General features: G+C 40.5%; 1 protein-coding gene across 3 annotated transcripts in view; it reads left to right on the forward strand.

Moving 5' to 3' along the window:
• ADAMTS14 (ADAM metallopeptidase with thrombospondin type 1 motif 14) overlaps positions 1-22,394 on the forward strand; it is a 201,471-nt gene that overhangs the window by 28,284 nt on the left and 150,793 nt on the right. For all 3 annotated transcript variants that reach the window (XM_044296805.1, XM_044296806.1, XM_044296807.1), the window contains exons 3-4: positions 1,786-1,942; positions 3,985-4,181. In XM_044296805.1, the coding sequence (XP_044152740.1) occupies positions 1,786-1,942; positions 3,985-4,181 (354 nt within the window). The remainder of the gene's footprint in view (positions 1-1,785; positions 1,943-3,984; positions 4,182-22,394) is intronic.

The raw sequence follows: 22,394 nt of genomic DNA on the forward strand, positions 1-22,394 counted from the left end.
CTAAATCTGGATTTGCTCTCTGTATGCCCCAATGTTTTAGAAAAATTCTCCTGACTTCTTCATGTGCCCTGTTGAAGATACCAATCATACATATTTTTCTCATTGTCGTCTGTTTATGTTCAATGGTTCTGAGAAGGGTCCTTTTAAGAAGTGATCCGGGTATCTGTGTACCAGAAATCGCTGCCTGAAGTCTTCTGCATGATGGTTAGATCTTTTTCCATTGGAGCAATTTTTTTCAGCATACATGCAGATACTGTCCCTTTGGGATACCTTTCTTTAGGGAATATGGGTGGGCACTGTCCCAATTTAAGAGACTATTCCTAGCTGTTTTTGCGATAGATCTTGGTCTCAATATAGCCCCCAGCTAAGCACCACATCAAGGAAAGCCAACTGGTCTTCATGGATATAAGAGGTAAATCTGAGTCCAAGCTTGTTGTCATTTAGCTTCTTGATGAAATTATAAATATCTCCATTAGAGCCACTCCAAAGGATGGAAATGTCATTGGTGTATCTTAACCAGACATCTGTGTTTTTCTTTCATATGTTCTGCAAAGATGCATATGGCCTCCCAAAAGTCCAGTGGGGGTCTAAGGGCTACCCACTGCCACACTCCTGAGCTGGTTATAGAAATGACCATCGAAAATAAATAAGTTCTTGGTCATCTTACGATGCATGTATCAGCTGTAATGTTCCACACAGTTGACTAATAGAGTGATAATAACAACTAAATATGTATTCTAGCACCTGCAAAAGACGTGACCACTGACACTCAACAGTAGATTGCTGAGGAGTGATATCACACTATAACCCTCCTGGCAACTGGCATTTTCCTAATACTTGTCCTTATTTTTGTGTGTTGTGCAATATGGCAGTATGTTCTCTGTTGCAGTATGTAGTGTGCTAGTATCTTCATTTCATGTTGTTGTATATTGCATCGTAATGTTAGTATCTTCTTCTCTGTGGTAGTATAGTAGTGTGTTAGTATCTTCCTTTATGTGGTTAAAGGTTGCATGGTAGCATCTGCTAGTATCTTCTCTATGGTAGTGTGTGGTAGTATATTAATTTCTAAGGTTGTAAGTTGTATCACAGTGTTATTACCTACCGCACTGTTTTAATATAGCAATGTGGTAGTATCTTCACTGGAGTAACATTGTAGTATCTTCTCTATAGTAGCATATTACTGTGTTAATGTTAGTAGCTTCTTCTTTGTGGTAGTAGTAATGTGGTAGTATGTAATCTTCCTTTATGTGACTGTATGGTAGTGCAAGAATATTTTTCCCTGTAGTAGTGTGTGGTAATATCTGTGGTACTGTATCTGTGGTTGTGTGTTCTATCATAGTGTTAGTACCTTCTTCTCTATCGTAGTTAGCAGTGTGCTAGTGTCTTCTCTGTAGTAGTATAGTAGTGTGGTGGTATTATCTTCTCCTTTGTGGTGGTATAATAATGTGATAATGGTAGTTATCTGCGTCACTGTGATTGTATGTTACTATCCTTTAATGCAAGGTAGTCAAATAGGATTTTAGCTAAAGCCAAGTAGTAGGGATGAGTGAACTTCTGTTTTAAAGTTCTGCATACAAGGTTTGGGTTATCTAAAAATTCCATTATAAATTCCGCTACAACAGGATTCTTAGATAACTCGAACCCGGTATGCTTAACTGGAAAACAGAAGTTTGCTCAACACTACCAAGTAGTAATTGTTAATACCTGTTAAGGAAATCTTCATGTAGTAGTATGTTTTCTTATGATTTTTCTGATTATGGGCTTTTTTTTTTTTTTAAACTTTAGGCTGGAATGATAAGAACTGACAGCAGTGAGTTCTTTATTGAGCCTTTAGAAAGGGGAAAACAGGAAGATGAAGAAAATGGTCGTGCTCATGTGGTCTACAGGAGATCTGCTGTTCAACACAATAAAACTGGAAATCAAGGGGAGATGCACAATGAAGGTACCTCAAAAATAATAATGTACTCTTTCATTGTATTGTTCACATAACCCTGTTTTTATTTGGGTTGCTTCGTTTCAAAATTCTGAATATGCCATATAAAAAAAATTATGTTTGCACATGGTTAAAGCCAAATGCCACCTAACCTTGAAATTCTAGTTAATATCACTGGATAAGGCTTCTTTCACACTAGAGTTTTTGCTGGATCCGGCAGGGCTCAGCAAAAACGCTTCCGTTACTGATAATACAACTATCTGCATCAGCTCTTGAAATGTTTTTTTTTTACAGTCTAAATCAATTTCGGAAGTTATTATGCGAAGTCTCGTGAGACTTCGCGAAGTAATAACTTCAGCTCATCGGAGCCTATGCATTCTAATACTGTACAGAGCGCTCGTCCCTAATCTTTAACATGGCCAAGATGGATCCATCATGAACACCACTGAAAGTCAATGAGGGACAGATCTGTTTTCTATTATGTCAGATAGTGTCAGAGTAAAATGGATTCTTCCCCATTGACTTGCATTGTGGGTCATGATTAATCCGTCCTGCTCCGCTTCCCACGACGGAAAGAAAACCGCAGCATGCTGCGGTTTGCTCTCCAGTATGAGAACGCAACCAAATGGAATGGAATGCATTTTTGAGCATTCCGTTCTGTTCAGTTACAAAACTAAAGCATTTTTTTCCGGTATTGAAACCCTATGATGGATTTCAATAACAGAAAATAGAAGCGCTAGTGTGAAAGTAGCCTAATACTGGGTTGAAAGGGTTAAAGAGATTACATATCTTAATTCTTCTGACATTAGATAGGATATCCACTCCACTCCTTTTTTTGCCAAGCTAATTTGCATACCTTCTGCTTACTGGGAAAGATATTCAAATTAGCTTTTCTTCAAAAACAGAAAAGAATGCAAATCTTTTCTCATGCCAGCTAAATTAAGATATGTGATTTGCATATACTCATCCTAGAAACCAAGAGTAGTGTCTCCTGGCATACAATACTCACGCTTATTTTTTCATCTCCCTAATAATAAAGAGCACCCCAAAGAGTACCCCACAAGGCAAGTCAACCAAGTAACATGTTTCTCTTGAGGCTTTCTGGCTCTCTTGCCCTAGGAAAGAGAACTAGCTTGTCTTGTCTCACTTTCAGTTGAAGGTTGCTTTGGAGGTGTTTCTGCCTGAAGTTGATCCAAAACAGTAAAATAAAGTTGATGAAGGTGTTGTCTGCCTTTGCTGTACTGATCCTCAGGTGAATAGGAAGGAGCTGTCCCATTCAAGTGAGACAGCAGGAGCTATAAGAACACAGCAGCAATATGAGCACTGTATTATTTTCACACAGTGGATTGGCAGAGATGCTTTACTGCCTTTTAACCATGCTTATGTAGCAAAGCTATAAAAATAGCTAAGCCCGCCTCACATCTGCAACTAGTTATTTCAGGATAAAAGCCCTTAATCAAAAAACAAACAAACAGATGACAACATTTTTAGTTTCAAGGCCTTAGGGAGAACCTCTGGGTAGATACTATTTCAGTTTATACATGTAACCACTATTCTAGGCTAGACGATGCTCCCCTGTATTTCTTGGTAAAATATATGCAAATTATCATGTCTAACATATGCCAGTGTCAGAAACATACATTTGTGCACTAGTCTCTCTCTTTCTCTCTATCACCTGGTTCTCTAATTAAAGGGTGAAAGAGCTGACCCCTCATTCTATTAATTGGTAGGGATCTCTAATGACTTAAAACATTTTTTTTAAAGTCATACTTCCTGCTCCAGTCTCCACCACTGTTTTGAAACTTCCTGGGTCTTCCATTTCTGGTCCTTCTGGATGTGGAAATGTGACTACTGCAGCCAGTTGTTGGCTGCCACACTACATGTCCACGTAAAGAAGGAAAGGAATTAGAACCTGACAGAAGACCTGGGAGTTGTTGGAATGGGAGCAGCAGGGGATTTGTGAGTAACATACAGTATATAGTACTGTCATATTGAACACATATTTGATACCTATTGTATCATGACAACTTACAATCCCTATTTATTTTTAGTTGTAAAGAGTGAAGTGGGCGATCTCCCTTTTCCACTGGAATCAATGCAGGTCAGGTTGCTGGACAATGAACGCAAGAAACGTCATGCTAAGAAGGATGACTATAATATAGAGGTGCTCCTTGCAGTGGATGACTCTGTTGTGCGCTTCCATGGAAAAGAGCATGTTCAGAACTACGTACTCACCCTTATGAACATAGTGAGGTTTTTGAAAAATTATTTTTCTTGATATTTTTGGTTTGGTTTATTTGTTGTATAGAATGGGTGTCATACATTTTTCTAATGTTTAAATGGTAATAATTTGAGATGTCGGTCAAAGTCAATGGTGTAGCCAGACTTTGGTGGCTTGAACACTACCATATTAAGAATCCATGTTTTACCAGTGTCTAATATAATGTCCATAGCCTGCTATGGGACCATACTGTTCCTCTATGTGTCTTGAAATACATTTCCTCAGTAATCTGTACGAAATCTAAGAGGAATAAGGAATGTAGCATGTTTTACGCATGCCTGGTCACTAATACATGGTAAGGAATCATAGTGTATGCACAGACAGAAAAGTATAAAAGATGCTTAAAAATGTAAATATTGATGACCTACCCTCACAATAGGTGATTGTTCAGGGGGGAGGGATGATTCCCAGAACTCCCACAGCTATTAGAAGAGGAGGCCACAGCACTCTGTTTAGCATGTGACATCATATCCATTGCTCCCTTGGCTTCTGAGCACAAGTTCAGTCCCTTTCAAGTAAATTGCACTGCATTACAATACCAATCACAGCCACTAAACAATATACAGTACTGTGCTTGGTATAGTATGAAGAGGCCACTTCAAACAGCTGATGGACATGGGTGCTGGAAGTCAAAACCCAACTGATCAGAAACTAATTACCTATCTTAGGTATAGGTCATCAATATTTAATTCTGTGAAAATGCCTTGCAATGCTGATTTAAAATATCTTAAATCCAATACCTTTTCAGAAATAAAATGTAAAGAAATGGCTTGATGTATGGAAAAGCAGACATAAAAAAGTTTTCTCTGTGTCTGCTACTGATGAGAAGGATGTTTTTGGTTTAGCATGTATGCCCTTTATTTTTTAATTTCAGCAACTTCACATGAGCTGAAAATGAAAATCGATTGATATTTTTGTAATTCTGCCATTAACCTCTTTAGATACTTGCACTGGTCCTCATTTTTATAGTTTTACTGAAAATGCCAATTGAAGCATTGATGTTTCGAATTCTAAATGTAATACTTATCTGGGCACCAGATGCTGCCTGTATAAAAATTATTTCCGTTCCATTGTCCTTCCTGCTTTTCAGATTTTTTCTCTCTTCTTTTTATAGTTTTTATTGCTTGTAATCTTAGATCATGCATGCGCTGAGCCACGTCCAGGAGAAAATAATGTAGAATGCTTATTGTTTCTAAAACATTTAAAGCTTCTTGATATTGCCTATGTAGGTCTGCACCCTTACCTCCCATGCCGTCAAGCTGTTCTTCTATATGGCCAACATTGTTCAGGCATTAGATTTGACAAACAATTCTAGGAATGCATTAATAATGGCTTTCGAGAGCTTGGAAGCAAAGCTGAAAGTTATTCTTAACCATCCAGAGAAAAATAGAAATTGCCTCCAATACATGATATGGAATGTTATGATGGAGCTTATTTACAGGTGCCAGATATTAGCCCTTGAAGATATAAATCACTTCTGCCCTCCAAGTCTCAATGAAAATGTTTCTGCTATTAGACAACCAGGATGAGGACTGCGATTGTTCTATCCACTTTGGAGGTCATTGATCATAGACTGGCATTTTATGCCAGTCTTTGATATCCCCTGTGCTGCTGGAGGATACACTTAATTACAAGGTGCAGGCCTCATCATAAATTAGGCTCATCCTTTAGCAGTCCATGCACCTAGAATGAAATCTACTCCAGCTCCTAACTGGAGTAGATTTCAATCCTTATTTAAGCCTCTCCAGTGGTGAGGGTTCTGTAGAAACACGTGCCTAAATTCAGGTGTTCAAAAAGTCACTAAACTTTTTTCATCAGTTTCAGCAGGGTTGTGCTTTACGGCATTACTAGTTTGAATATGAGTACAAATTTCCACTGTTTCAAGTGTTTTGAGTAGTAGCTTGTCATCAGAAATTTGAATGGCATGTAGTATAGTTAATATTATGCACTTCATACATTTTGTCCCAAATATTGCACAATGGTGAAAAATTCTATCACTACATATAATTGATGAAATAAGCATAATTGAGAGCCACCCGTGGAACTTCTGTTTGCCATCAGGTTCTGTTTGCTGAAGTTAAAGTGCCTGTCCAATCAGACAGCGTAATTAAAGAAGATTCCCACCCAAAATGTGAAATTGAACATATATATGTAAACATGCTGAGAAGTTAAGTCAAAGTTGACAACCAATATGGCTGCACTTTCTGTTGTCACTCTTACAGCTATCTTAAGAACTCTTATAAAAATGGAGTGGCTGCGCACATGCCCAACCATCTGCTCCATTCATTTTGGGAGGCTCTACGGGGTATGAGGTTCCGTTCTCGCGATCGGTGTTGTTCCTAGAAGTAGCACCTATTTCCTATCCTGTGTACCTCTTTCTGCCATCTTTATCATATTATTTTCATTACATTTTTGTTACTTAACGGTATTGTGTAGAGAAGAATCTGAACTATGTAACAAGCAGGCTAATTGTGGCTGAGGCTATTTTTAATCATTCACTTCGGCTTACATTAGGTCTTATGCACACAACCATGTGCAATCCACATTTTTCTCACTTCCCTTACTAAAAATGACTATTCTTGTCCACAGGACAGACAAGAAAAGGATGTGTTCTATAATTTGTGGAATGGACATGGATGTGGACAGCACCCAGATAACCCAGGTGACCCAATCTGTGTGCTGTCCATTTTTTTTTTCTGTGGCCCTCTAGAAATTAATGGTTCAGTGTGCAATCTGCAAAGAATTCAGATCGGACATGGATACAAAATAGAGTTGTCTGCCATCCGTGTTGCATTTGTGGTTTTCATGGAACCATAAACTTTAATGGGCATCATGGATCCGTGAACACGAACAAAGTAGAGCTTCCGTGCTAAAAAACCGAACCCACACACCGTGAAAAAACAGTGATGTGTAAATACACACATTAAAATGAATGGGGGTGTGTGCTGTCAGTGGAGAACACGTACAGCACACGTCGGTGGAACACTGACGTGTGAATGAGACTTTATATGAATATTCTACTAGTCTAATTGGCATATAATCCTTAAATAGGATCCTTAAATTGAGTAACAATCAATCTATGGAGCAGGAACAGAGGGGATTTTTTTGTTTTTGTTTTTGTTTTTGTTCTTCTTTGAGGAGGGGGGGGTATTGTGTAAGGGCCGTATGTGAGACTATTGTGAAAAAAAAAAAATTGAGCAGCCATATGGTGCATATGATACCTACATTATATGGTGTCATACAGTGGCGCATGGAGACTGTAATATGGAATCATAGGGGTCTGCTGTGTGCAAGAGATCTAATATACCAATTTGAAGTGGTTCCACATAGACATGGATAAGGAAAACAGATCCATACCGTAAACAGCAGTTTATTTTCTAAAACATCAAACCGTTCTACAAGCAAAACAAAATTTTAGTAAAACTTGCCTCAGAGAAGGAAAGTACTTGATCACGGGTAACATGCTGTATTTTCAGTAGATGTAGCATCACTGTTCTGGATGGACTAGACTGATCGTTATATAATAGTAGTACAATTACCACAGACGCAAGTTACAGACTCCTGTATTGACTTGGTGAACCAAAGTTCGTAGGATGAGAACTGTTGAAAACTCTAACTTTTAAATCTGAAATATGCTGCCAATTTTGGAAAAACCTCTCTACAGGAACCTGTAGTTTGTGGTCTAAGAAACCCATGGGGAAAAGAGGGCAAGTTAGAGTTTGCAATGAAAAATGCCTGCAATCTGTGATACACACAAGGTTTACGTTAATTCCCCCGCTTCACCTGTTCTTGCTGCAAAACCATGGCAAGATAAAGCACTGCAATTAGCAGTAATCTACGTGCGGTTACTGCAGGCTGCATGCAACATGCAATAGGAACTATGGGAGTCATTTATTAAACAGAAATACGCCAAAATTAGGCATATTTCTGGTGCAGATTGCGGTGCAAAGGTCCTTTGTGCCGCAATCTGTGATTTCTTCGGGCTCACACCAGGTCTAAAAAGTGGGTGTGGCATGGGCAGAGAAGAGGACGGTCTGGCAGGCCGTCTCATTTACTATTTCCTACGCCTGTTTCAGGCATAGAAAATGGTCTAAATGTCAGACAGCTAAGAAGCTGTCTTACATTTACTGTAGAAGTGGCAGTGGATCTGCCTAAGTTATGAAGAGGTTGGCACCTCCTCATAACTCCAGCGGATCCACTGCCAGGTATAGGGCTTAATAAATGTGCCCCTATATCTATAAAAGTCATAACCAGTATTATACTGATGGTAAGCTTCAGGTGCTTTCTCTGCTTCATGGTTAGTTGGCACAAATAAAATAAAAATCAGTCCTTATGCAACACAAACAAGTACAATGCTATTTTTATAATCACATTATTTTCGCTGGGTTAAGATGATTAGAATCTAAGAATTTAGAACTGACCCATTTATTGATATTCTGTCTGTCTTCTAAAGCACCATAGGGTGGGTGGTGTCACACACAGCTTTTTATGGCAGTTTTTAATGCAGTTTCTTTGAGCCAAAACCAGAAGTGAATCCTGCAGGTAGGAGAAGTCCTTACTTTACATTTATCATTTTCTTCCAACCTACAGTACAGACCAAAGGTTTGGACACACTTTCTCATTCAAAGAGTTTTCTTTATTTTCATGACTATGAAAATTGTAGATTCACATTGAAGGCATCAAAACTATGAATTAACACGCGGAATTATATACATAAAAGTGTGAAACAACTGAAAATATGTCATATTCTAGGTTCTTCAAAGTAGCCACCTTTTGCTTGGATTACTGCTTTGCATACTCTTGGCATTCTCTTGATGAGCTTCAAGAGCAAGTTACCTGAAATGGTTTTCACTTCACAGGTGTGCCCTGTCAGGTTTAATAAGTGGGATTTCTTGCCTTATAAATGGGGTTGGGACCATCAGTTGCATTGTGGAGAAGTCAGGTGGATACACAGCTGATAGTCCTACTGAATAGACTGTTAGAATTTGTATTATGGCAAGAAAAAAGCAGCTAAGTAAAGAAAAACGAGTGGCCATCATTACTTTAAGAAATAAAGGTCAGTCAGTCCGAAAAATTGGGAAAACTTTGAAAGTGTCCCCAAGTGCAGTCACAAAAACCATCAAGCGCTACAAAGAAACTGGCTCACATGCGGACCGCCCCAGGAAAGGAAGACCAAGAGACACCTCTGCTGCGTAGGATAAGTTCATCCGAGTCACCAGCCTCAGAAATCGCAGTTTAACAGCAGCTCAGATTAGAGACCAGGTCAATGCCACGCAGAGTTCTAGCAGCAGACACATCTCTAGAACAACTGTTAAGAGGAGACTGTGACTCAGGCCTTCATGGTAGAATATCTGCTAGGAAACCACTGCTAAGGTCAGGCAACAAGCAGAAGAGACTTGTTTGGGCTAAAGAACACAAGGAATGGACATTAGACCAGTGGAAATCTGTGCTTTGGTCTGATGAGTCCAAATTTGAGATCTTTGGTGCCAACCACCGTGTCTTTGTGCGACGCAGAAAAGGTGAACGGATGGACTCTACATGCCTGGTTCCCACTGTGAAGCATGGAGGAGGAGGTGTGATGGTGTGGGGGTGCTTTGCTGGTGACACTGTTGGAGATTTATTCAAAATTGAAGGCATACTGAACCAGCATGGCTACCACAGCATCTTGCAGCGGCATGCTATTCCATCCGGTTTGCGTTTAGTTGGACCATCATTTATTTTTCAACAGGACAATGACCCCAAACACACCTCCAGGCTGTGTAAGGGCTATTTGACCATGAAGGAGAGTGATGGGGTGCTGCGCCAGATGACCTGGCCTCCACAGTCACCGGACCTGAACCCAATCGAGATTGTTTGGGGTGAGCTGGACCGCAGAGTGAAGGAAAAAGGGCCAACAAGTGCTAAGCATCTCTGGGAACTCTTTCAAGACTGTTGGAAGACCATTTCAGGTGACTACCTCTTGAAGCTCATCAAGAGAATGCCAAGAGTGTGCAAAGCAGTAATCAAAGCAAAAGGTGGCTACTTTGAAGAACCTAGAATATGACATATTTTCAGTCAGTTGTTTCACACTTTTTTGTTATGTATATAATTCCACATGTGTTAATTCATAGTTTTTATGCCTTCAGTGTGAATCTACAATTTTCATAGTCATGAAAATAAAGAAAACTCTTTGAATGAGAAGGTGTGTTCAAACTTTTGGTCTGTACTGTACTTCTGGCTTTTCCTCAAAAACTGCATAAAAAACTGCATACATAAATATTGCTACAAAATATAATAAATATTGCTGCAAAAAGCATATGTGTTAGGTCTGTGGTCCTGCTGTCCCCTGCGGGCTTGTGACTCACAATGCTATCCAGGTATCCTGGTCGCCAGTATCCTGTCCATGCTACTGCCGCCATGGTCCTACTGGATGCTCCCTTAGGACATGTGTAAGTGCTCACCTCTGGCCTCTTAAAGGGCCAGTGTGAGCACATCCAAGTCCTTCCCAGTCAATTTCTCAAGGTCTCTGGGTTTTTAAGGCATCCCCTACAGGCAGAGGGTGCCTGAAGCTTGCACCATCGTCCCTGACCCTAGTGAGTCATATGCCAACTGCAACTGGACTATCCCAGAAGGTAGCAGTCTGGTGGCTAACCGGCAGCTAAGTTCAGATCCCTGTATAGAGGTTAAAGGATGAATACCGGGGAAGTTTCAGAACAACACCCTTAGGGTTAGCCCTATGCCAAACTAGTTAGTTGGTACAGTGGGTTCATACTTTCTAATACATAAGAATATGTGACACCACCCTTAGTTTATACATTGTTCCCTTATTGTGATAGTAAGCAACTAAAATGTTATCTTAATTTTTTTACATTTTAAAGCAAACCCTAACTATATAAGATCAGATCCACAAGCCCAAAAAAACGAGGAGAAACAACACTTTCTCGGTTTACAACTAGACTGATCCTTGCGATTAAGTGTTAAAACAGGGGGCAAGGCCTCATTCACATTAGTTTGTCAAATTCATTCTTTAATATGGTATGCAATACTGGAATTGTATTGTATTGTTCTATGTGAGTGCCATATAATGCAACACATTACTTTCTAGAAGCAATGAGCTGCATCTAAGGGGAATATCTGATGTACCATGTTGCATATTACAAAATATGCAGTACGTGCAGAAAAAAGTAAAAAAAAAAATAATACTCATCCACTCGATACAGGCACAATATGGAGCCAAAATATGCAAAAGTGGAGAAGAATTGAAATCACTAATAATACAAATAACTCCATCATATCAAAAAATGTATAGAGACCCCCAGAAACTAATACAAATAAGATCTGCAGACTCAAAAAAATGTACAGACCAGACCCCCCCATTAATACAAAGATCAAACCTTTCGTTTATACAGACCCCAGACCAAAGAAGTGAATAGGAGAGTGAGTGGGTTGTATCATTTTAAAAAGGTGTTCTAAATGGGAGAATTACCCTTTCTTCTAGGAATCCAGGAGTCTAGGCAAGTACAGGTCAAACCTTGTGGTATAGCATGCAGCTACATCTGTATTATAAACCCAAAGGCAGTCCATGAGGCACCAATTTCTCTTATAGAAACAAGTTTTTTTTTTTGTACTTTTTAATTTAGGAGTATCTTCTAAATACAGCATGCAATGGGACATCCAAAAAAGAGAAGAGAATGGAGATAGCACATCCTTATCTTGGTAGGTGATATAAGGTTAATGGGTGGAAGTGCATTTTTAGGGGTACTCCTTGTTTTGTGGTGGAATGTAATGTCATTGTCATTCAACAAAGGGACTTTTGTGCCACATCAGCTCAAGTTGTTGGATCTGCCATATGGTTTTAATTGGTCACACTTCACTGTACATTTGCACATTGGCAGAGAAATACATTTTCGGCACAATCTGACCAGTGTAGTGTAATGGTCTATTCTACACACATAAAACGTACATATGTAATAAAGTGTGTCCTGACACCCCCTTAGAGAACAGAGGATAAGCAGCCTTATGGAAATTTTTATGAATGGGTTGCTCTGAGGAGACTGTAGCTCTTCAGTATGATGTTGCTGTTCCGGATTTGATTTGTTTTCTCATATTTTTGTGCATTTTCTATTTTCTGGAGATGTTTTATGGTGGTGCAAAAGACAGACAATATAAGTCAGTAAATGTACAATGTCATGCAATGGTAACTATGGTCTTTTGTGTTTTTATGACTGACAAGGTTTGTCTTAAACGTTCTATTTAAAAAAAAAATGTGAGAACCTCTTTCAATAAAATAGTAGGGAACTACAGCAATGGCATTTTGTTCTATTCTCTCTGACCTGTCAAAGGTTGGATTATAAAAGGCAGCAAGTGAACAGTCAGATCTGGAAATTAAGGTGTTGGAAGCGGGAAAAATTGGCAAGAGTAAGGTTCTGAACTACTTTGACCAAGAGCCATTGTGATGGCTAGAGGATTGGGTTAGAGCATCAAAAAGGATTGGTGTTGTGGGTTATTAGTGGTGTGTAGTGATTAGTAGTGATGAGCGGCAGGGGCTATATTCGAATTCGCGATATTTCGCGAATATTTATCATATATTCGTGAATTCGAGATTATTTTTTTGATAGCGAAAAATCGGCAATGTAATATTCGCATAATGCGCGCAAAATACAGGCGTGGGTCACTTTTGCTACATTTTCCAAGCTGCTAGAAGTTTCCTGGAGAAAATGGTTGGCATGGCAGAACATTAAAAATGGCTTTTATATGCAGATAGAGTGGTCCAATATATTCGCAATTGCGCTAATCAGCTCTAATGAATATTTTGGCGCAATACATGAAACTTCACATTTTAGCAGGTCTGCATGTATGTATGGACACTACCTAACACCCTGCAGTGCAACAGCTACACTATATCAGGATATAACCTACACTGACTATTTCCCACTAACTATCTGTATTATATATATAAGCTATCTAACTAACTATCTAATGTAATGAGTGGAAAGCACCGAGCACAGCAATGACACTGTTGTCTCTCTCAGAACCTTAAAAAACAGAAGAAAATGGCTGCTGGGGAGGTTCTTATATAGTAAGGGGTAGGCAACTTTCCTATTGGTTACTAGGGATGTTGCTAAGCTCAGACAAAGACATTGCAGCCTTCTCATTGGCCCACAAGCAAGAAGGGAGGTTACTGATGAAAAAATAAATCTTGAATATTCGAAATTACGAATATATATTACTATATTCTAAATATTCACAAATTCTCAAAGTGCCGATATTCGCTATTCGAATATTTGCGCCCAACACTAGCGATTGGCACCTACTAAAAAGGGGCCATTGAAGAATAAAACGATGAACTGGTGATTGAATCATGGGTGCCCAAGACTCATTGATGTGTGTGGGGAGCGAAGGCTAGCTCATTTGGTCTGATCCTTTAAAAGAGCTACTGAAGCACAAACTGTTGAAAAACCTAATGCTGACTAAGATAGAATGGTGTCCGAACACAACATGCATGACATTATACTGGTCATAGTCCTATGCTGACCCTTGTCCATTGCTGAAAGTCCCTACAATAGGCACCTAAGCATTAGAACCAGACTATGGAGCAATGGAAAAAGGTGTCCTGCTATGATGAAGCATGTTTTCTTTTACATCTGGTGAATGGCTGTGTGTGTGTGTGTATTGCTTGGAAATGGAAATAGGATGCTCTATGGAAGAAAGGCAAGCAGAGGCAGTGTAATGCTCTGGGCAATGTTCTGTTGGAAACCCCTAGGTCCCTTACAAGACTCAAAGAGGACATGTCACCAATCCAAAAAAGTGAGATATTTATATATTCAAGTTGGCCATGATTTCTTGAGCATGGCATACTTTCACATATGAATATGCACTCCACCATTCTGTAGTAATGTCCCACAAGATTTTTGCCACCACACATGTCAATCTGAAGTGACTAGTTACAGAGGTGTGGCTAGTTACTTTTATTCTTTGCTAGGGGAAGTTTATCCCCACTGTGATGATCTCCATCAGACAGCCTCCTGATACACTGTGATCTCGCAAGAACACGCTGTACCATAGCTTCCAATGGGACAGTTTCTCACCCCAACCGCTGCAGAGAGGACTCACTCTACGGTGACGTCTCACTCTGATTTGAGAAGAATATTTAAATATATCACTTTTTTGGATTGGTGACAGGTCCTCTTTAAAGAATCTATTGCTAGGACGCCACAGGACACCTTCAGAAGTCTTAGGTATCCTATACCTCAATGAGTCAGGGCTGTTTTGGTGGCACATGTGTAATCTATATAAAAAGATCACACCATTATATAAAAAGATCTATATAAAAACATCTATATAAAAAGATCAAGTATTTCAAATGGTACCACGCTCTCAAGGGGGGGGGGGGGGAGTAGTATTAACTATTTCTATTACATATGCAATAGTGTGTGTTCCAATTGCACTATGAATAATCTCTAAATGTTGCTACTATTGTGTATCGGTTATATTACCTTGTTAGTTAGCGCTGCTCTGTTGAGGTATGTACTCTGCTGAATTGGATCTGGGATCCCGCGCTGTCACGGATACCTGTTTTGCTATACAGCATACACTCCGGCCGGTAGCGTGATGCTGGTAAGTTAGGAGTTAGTGGTTTGCGCTCTCATGGAGCGACTAGTGACATCACTTCTGTAGCTAAGGGTTGCTATAGGTGCCCAAAAGACCTCCAACGCGTTTCGGACAGACGCTGTCCTTTCTCAGGGAGCAACGCAGCCATATAGGTTTAGCAAATATAAGCGCACTACTGAATCAACTAAATATTTTAAATTACTGCTATATAAAAAGATGAATAGCTTTCTAAAAGCATTACTTATCTTGTGTTGATCCTTATTTCCAGCTTGTATTATACCCTGGAGCTGCATCATTCTTATAGATATTATTGGAAACAATCGACAAGCATGTCATCAGACAGCTTAGCTGAGCAACCATAATGAAGTAAAATAGTTTGATGACCAGCGCCTGTTATAAAGCCTGCCATCTCTAGACTATGTCACCACAGAAAATTCTGTGGAGACATTGGGCACGCAAGGAATGCCGGGAAATGGGAAATTTCAGCTCTGAAGTATGCAGAATTGTGAATGTAGCTCTGGACTATAATATAAGCTGTAATTCATAACCAGTACAAGATAAGTAATGCAAAGTTACTCAGACTTTGCTAGAGATTTCATTGGATGGACATGTGATTTGGACTAAATAACTTTATCATCCTATGATTAGCCCTGGAACACAGACATTGAGCATTTTGATGTGAAATTAGAGATTTATAGATCTGAAGATTAGCGGATAACTGATTAAAAGACTGGCTTAAAAGGAGTCAACAAACAAACTTTGGTATAACTTTTGCAATCCTTTTCTGCTCCTTTTTAAAGAAACAAAGGGAAACAGACAACGTATAGTGTACACATTACCTTATTCTTATCACCGTAATGTAATTTCCTGACCAATCTGTCTAGGTTCAGCTTTTGAAACAGCTCAAACATCCCTGCCCTTCATTTCCTAGTAGTTCATTTTGCAGAACGAGGAACAGGGAACATTTGTTCCCAAAACATTTAGGACCCTGAGGGACTAATGGGGAACAGAGAACTGTGTTTTACATTTTCACTGGCACTTCTCCAGTTACCAATTGTATTCAAGCCTGTGTGAAGGCATGTATTGTGTGCTGATGATTTTCCCTCGAAGAAGTTTTAGCCAAATATTGTGGCTGTTCACTCCTCTTGTCTTGCATCTGAATAATATTCCTGTTATAGGGTTTCCATGTTATATAAGAGTCTATTTAGATGGACTATGACAGAAGATGTCTCAAATTACTCCTGAATATGCATTAGAATACTGCAGTTTGTCAACAGTCCTTAATTTATTTAACATTAGGGCTATGTTCACTCCTGAAAATACACAGCCAGCTGTAGTGCAGGTTTTCTAAACCCCATTCATAAAATTCAGAAAAAAACATGTAGATTTTAGGGCTTTCTCCGTATATAACAAACTTTACAAGGGCTTGGTGATGCAGCACTGATTCCTAAGAACCATTTAACAAAACTACAGTTGCAAGAAAAAGTATTTGAACCCTTTGGAATGATATGGATTTCTGCACAAATTGGTCATAAAATGTGATCTGATCTTCATCTAAGTCACAACAATAGACAATCACAGTCTGCTTAAACTAATAACACACACAGAAATAAATGTCACCATGTTTTTATTGCACACCATGTAAACATTTACAGTGCAGGTTGAAAAAGTATGTCAACCCCTAGACTAATGACATCTCCAAGAGCTAATTGGAGTGAGGTGTCAGCCAACTGGAGTCCAATCAATGAGATGAGATTGGAGGTGTTGGTTACAGCTGTCCTGCTCTATAAAAAACACACCCCAGTTCTGGCTTTGCTTTTCACAAGAAGCATTGCCTGATGTGAGTGATGCCTCACACAAAAGAGCTCTCAGAACACCTACGATTAAGAATTGTTGACTTGCATAAAGCTGCTGTTCATCAGTCCACAATAAGACAAATTGTCTATAAATGGAGAAGGTTCAGCACTGCTGCTTCTCTCTCTAGGAGTGGCTGTCCTTCAAAGATGACTGCAAGGGCACAGACTGCTCAATGAGGTGAAGAAGAATCCTAGAGTGTCAGCTAAAGACTTACAAAAGTCTCTGGCATATGCTAACATCTCTGTTAGATAATCTACGATACGTAAAACACAAAACAAGAATGGACTTCATGGGAGGATACCACAGAGGAAACCACTGCTGTCCAAAAAAAACATTGCTGCACGTTTACAGTTTGCACAAGAGAACCTGGATGTTCGAAAGCAGTACTGGCAAATTTTCTGTGGACAGATGAAACCAAAGTTGAGTTGTTTGGAAGAAACACACAACACTATGTGTGGAGAAAAAGAGGCACAGCACACCAACATCAAAACCTCATCCCAACTGTGAAGTATGGTGGTGGAGGCATCATGGTTTGGGGCTGCTTTGCTGCGTCAGGGCCTGGACGGATTGTTATCATCGAAGGAAAAATTAATTCCCAAGTTTATCAAGACATTTTGCAGGAGAACTTAAGGACATCTGTCCACCAGCCGAATCTTAACAGAAGATGGGTGTTGCAACAGGACAACGACCCAAAGCATAGAAGTAAATCAACAACAGAATGGCTTAAACAGAAGAAAATACGCCTTCTGGAGTGGCCCAGTCAGAGTCCTGACCTCAACCTGATTGAGATGCTGTGGCATGACCTCAAGAAAGCGATTCACACCAGACATCTCAAGAATATTGCTGAACTGAAACAGTTCTGTAAAGAGGAATGGTCAAGAATTACTCCTGACCGCTGTGCACGTCTGATCTGCAACTACAGGAAACGATTGGTTGAAGTTATTGCTGCTAAAGGAGGTTCAACCAGTTATAAAATCCAAGGGTTCACATACTTTTTCCAGCTGCACTGTGAATGTTTACATGGTGTGTTCAATAAAAACATGCTAACATTTAATTATTTGTGTGTTATAAGTTTAAGCAGACTGTGATTGAATATTGTTGTGACTTACATGAAAATATGTGCAGAAATCCATATCATTCCAAAGGGTTCACATACTTTTTCTTGCAACTGTATATACAATGAGAATATGAGGTAATTCAAAGTTAACTTTTACTTGATTAGTTAAAATATATAGGTATTCAAACTGGAATATTTGTTGAGAAGAAAAATCAAATAATTAAATGTCTCTTATCAATCAGGGTAGGTCTTACTACGTCCAATGTATTCTTAAGGTCATGTATATAAGAAGAATGTTCATAAGTGGATCTTCTTTTTTCAGTCTAATCCTTATTGAAGAATGATACTTGGTGCGGGGCCCATGTATGTGTCACACAGGCTGTCGAGGGGACTGTCATGGACGCTCCTGTGACAGTGGCAAGAGATCTGTGAGACTGGCAACACATGGTTTGATCTGACCTGTATTCCTTTTGGCTCAAATGATGTCTGTGTTGTTTCTGGTGCTTGCCACACTTTCTATCCCCAGGTGTTGCTATTGTGGTTATTTAACCTTCTCTATTTATTGTTGTTTCTCCCACTATGCTATGCGGTTTATAGCTTCTGTTGGACTTGTGGTTAGCTTGTGTTTGGTTCTCAGCTAAGTTCCTGGTGCTACCAAATCTTTATTGAAGATAAGTCTTTCCGTTCCCTTTTGTATTTTGTTTAGCTATACTGTATGTGTGTGTTGCCTTTCCCTGTTGTTTGTCATTAGGCCTGAGGGAGACTTTGGAGGAACAGGTAGACTCAGTCCTGACATTAGTTCCAGGGTCTTATAGGGTCAGATAGTATTCTAGGTATCCGGTGTATGAACTTGCCTACCTTTGGGGCCTGTTTATACTGGTAGTCTGTCACAACTGGAGTTATAGTTTTCTCTAGGAGGTTTCCATCTTCCTTCCCTAGTTTCCAGGCTTTATTTCGGTATCCTCTTTCCCTCCTATGCTCGGTGTGGTGTTTTCCTCCCACACATGAGCGTGACATTATAAATCACCAACATTAAATCAAAACGGTCATTTCTGCTTGTTTCAGAACAGCCATGGATCCTATTGCTGCACTGGATAGACAGCTGCACGGGCTGTCTTTGGAGGTAGCTGACCTCCGCACGACCATCTCGCAGATCCAGAGACCACAGGCTGCTGGTCCTGGTGGTGGTGGTGGTTACCAGGCCTGTCTCGAGCCTAAAGTTGCCCTCCCGGACAGATTCTCTGGGGGAAGTGATAATTTCATTTTGTTTAGGGAGGCGTGCAAATTGTATTTTAGGCTACATCCACACTCATCTGAGGATGAAAATCAGAGAGTTGGTGTCAGAGAGGGGGACACGCTCAGTCATGGACTTTTTCTCTGCCGACCTTTTAGCAGTCTCTCCGGTTGGTGGATGAATTTTTCAAAGCTCTGGGTCTTATCTATTATGAACCAGATCAAACCTCCCTGGCTGAGACCAAGCTACATGGCTCCATCCGGGAGAGCGTTCTGCTGAGATCTATTGCTCTGAGTTTAGAAGATGGACTACGGATACTGAGTGGAACGATCCGGCTCTCCATAGTCAGTTTTGTCAGGGATTATCATAGAGACTGAAGAATGCTTTGGCCTTTGATGAGAATCCTGAGTCTTTGGAAGCCGCTATGTATCTTGCAGTATGCATTGATAGATGCCTGAGAGAGAGATCTAGGGGCCCCAACTCTCAGGACGTACTATCATATAACGTATCGTCTTCCTCCGACACTTTGGGTGAAGATACTCGTGGGTTTATGTCTGGGGACGAACACATGAAGTTAGGGGAAGCTACTCCTGGATCCACTTTTAGGCATTCTGGTCGTAGGAAGGGAGTGTTTTTTCTGCTAACAGAAAGAACATTTTATCGATGTATGTCCATGCATTCAGTCTCAAAAGATAAAAAAAGGGGGAAGTTTAATTCCCATTTGACTCATGGAGGGGTGGGAGGAGAGTCACAAATGTGCATTTGTCTTTGCCTGGTAGTACCCGATTTCTCCTTACTGCTGAGGTGGCGCTAGAGTCCAAGACTGTGGGGATTGAGGTGTTTATCGACAGTGGGACAGGGGTGAACCTGATTGATGCTCAGTTTGTCCGTATGCACAGGTTGTCTCCAAGTGCTTTAGAGAAAAACATTTCAATTTTTGCTTTTGATTCTGCACCTCTAACTCAGAAGTGTTTATCTCAAATGGTGCATGACATCCCATTAAGAGTGGGTGACTTTCATCAGGAATTCATCTTGTGTTTTGTGTTGGAGGGTCTCTCTGCTCCATTGGTTTTGGGTTTACTGTGGTTAAGCAGGCACAATCCAACCATCGATTGGCAAGCTAGACAGATTCTGGATTGGGGCGATGTTTGTGTTGACAATTGTCTGAATACATCTTTTTCTGCTTTAACCACTAAAACATTACCCTATTTTATATCTTATTTTGCTGATGTATTTTCTGAAAGTGGATGCCAGGATTTATATCTGCATCGGGAATATGCTTGTCCTATCAACCTTATTCCCGGAGTTAAGTTGACTATAAATTACTGATTAGGGAGGTCAGACCTGATATGAATCTGCGCTCGAGATGACCAAAAGTGAAGGCATAAATCGGGAAGTGGGTAATCCTAAAATATAACATTTAATAATTTTGCAGATAAAAAACAAGAGAATCCTAAATAAAGTGTGCAAAGACAAACCTTGGGATAGAGGGTGATAGAACCCTACGTTATACAAGGATAATTATCCCAAATGAGAATACATAAATATATTGAAAATATAGTGCACGGCGGCACTAGTAACCAGTAGGTCCTACCGGTACCACGGGACAGGAATCAGATCGTTCACCACCAGCTGTATTCCATAAAGGATTTCTCCACGGATGTAAAATGATGAAGACGTGATATCTGGCAGTGATACGCAGTTGTGTAGGGTCCCTGTACAGGCCCTATGGCTGGCTAGCAAAATGACCCTAATACTAGATATAGGTAGCAGCCTCACCACAGGGCACTCGTCCTAACAAGGACGACCCCATCCGGAACCTGTCCCTGAAAATCTAAAATACTGTATGTCCCTAAAAATCTATGAAACGCTCCCTCCTTGTTAGGACGAGTGTCCTGTGGTGAGGCTGCTACCTATATCTAGTATTAGGGTCATTTTGCTAGCCAGCCATAGGGCCTGTACAGGGACCCTACACAACTGTGTATCACTGCCAGATATCCCTTCTTCATCGTTTTACATCTGTGGAGAAATCCTTTATGGAATACAGCTGGTGGTGAACGATCTGATTCCTGTCCTGTGGTACCGGTAGGACCTACTGGTTACTAGTGCCGCCGTGCACTATATTTTCAATATATTTATGTATTCTCATTTGGGATAATTATCCTTATATAACGTAGGGTTCTATCACCCTCTATCCCAAGGTTTGTCTTTGCACACTTTATTTAGGATTCTCTCATTTTTTATCTGCAAAATTATTAAATGTTATATTTTAGGATTACCCACTTCCCGATTTATCCCGGAGTTAAGTTGCCCAAATCTAGGTTGTATAACCTTTCTGGACCTGAAGGAACGGCCATGAGAGAGTATATTACCGAGAGTTTGGCTAAAGGACACATACGACCTTCCAAATCTCCAGTGGCAGCAGGGTTTTTCTTTGTTTAAAAAAAGGACAGAACTCTTAGGCCATGCCTTTATTTCCATGAGCTCAATAGGATTACTGTCCATGATCCTTACCCCCTTCCTTTGATTCCTGATTTGTTTAACCAGATTGTCGATGTCAAGGTGTTCTTTAAGTTGGACTTAAGATGCATATAATCTGGTAAGAATCAAGGAAGGCGATTCATCCGATCACGGTGTTCACAGATTGCAAAAATCTGGCCTACCTGGAAACCGGCTAAATGACTGAATGTCAAGGAACCATGAACCAGACGTACAACAAGAGATAAGTGGAAATAGAAGGCTTTATTGAAAATCAAGCTGTAAGCAAAAGTCCAAACGGATGGCTAAACCGAAGCAGGGTCTTGCGTAGCCAGAGGTCAGGAACCAGAAGGGTAGTCAGACGAAGCCTGGATCAGGAACCAGCAGGGTAGTCAGACGAAGCCAGGATCAGGAACCAGCGGGGTAGTCAGACGAGGCCAGGATCAGGAACCAGAAGCAGCAGCAGTCTTAGAAGCATGTGAACACAGGAGGACCAAGCAAGGAACTGAAGCCACAGACCTCCTATATATATGAGCTAGGCATCCAGCTCCTCCCAGTGGGAAGGAGAAGCCGCAGGGTGGGAGGCTACAAGAAACCCAGAAACCAAGATGGCCGCCAGCACATGTCAAACGAAGGAGAACAGCAAGAAGGTAAGACCATGACAGTACCTCCCCCTCAAGGGCCCCTCCTCCGCGGAGTAAGGAACGGTTTCTGAGGGAAGCGTGCGTGGAAGGCTCGGAGCAAAGCAGGAGCATGGACATCTGCGGAGGGAACCCAGGAACGCTCCTCTGGACCATAACCACGCCAATGGACCAAAAACTGCAACCGACCGCGGACCAGGCGTGAGTCCAGGATATTGCTCACCTCATATTCCTCACGATTGCCCACTTGGACCGGACGGGGCCGAGGAACCGAGGAAGTGAAACGATTACACACCAATGGCTTCAACAGGGAGACATGAAAC

This window comes from Bufo gargarizans, chromosome 6 (assembly GCF_014858855.1).
Source record: "Bufo gargarizans isolate SCDJY-AF-19 chromosome 6, ASM1485885v1, whole genome shotgun sequence".
NCBI lineage: Eukaryota > Metazoa > Chordata > Amphibia > Anura > Bufonidae > Bufo > Bufo gargarizans.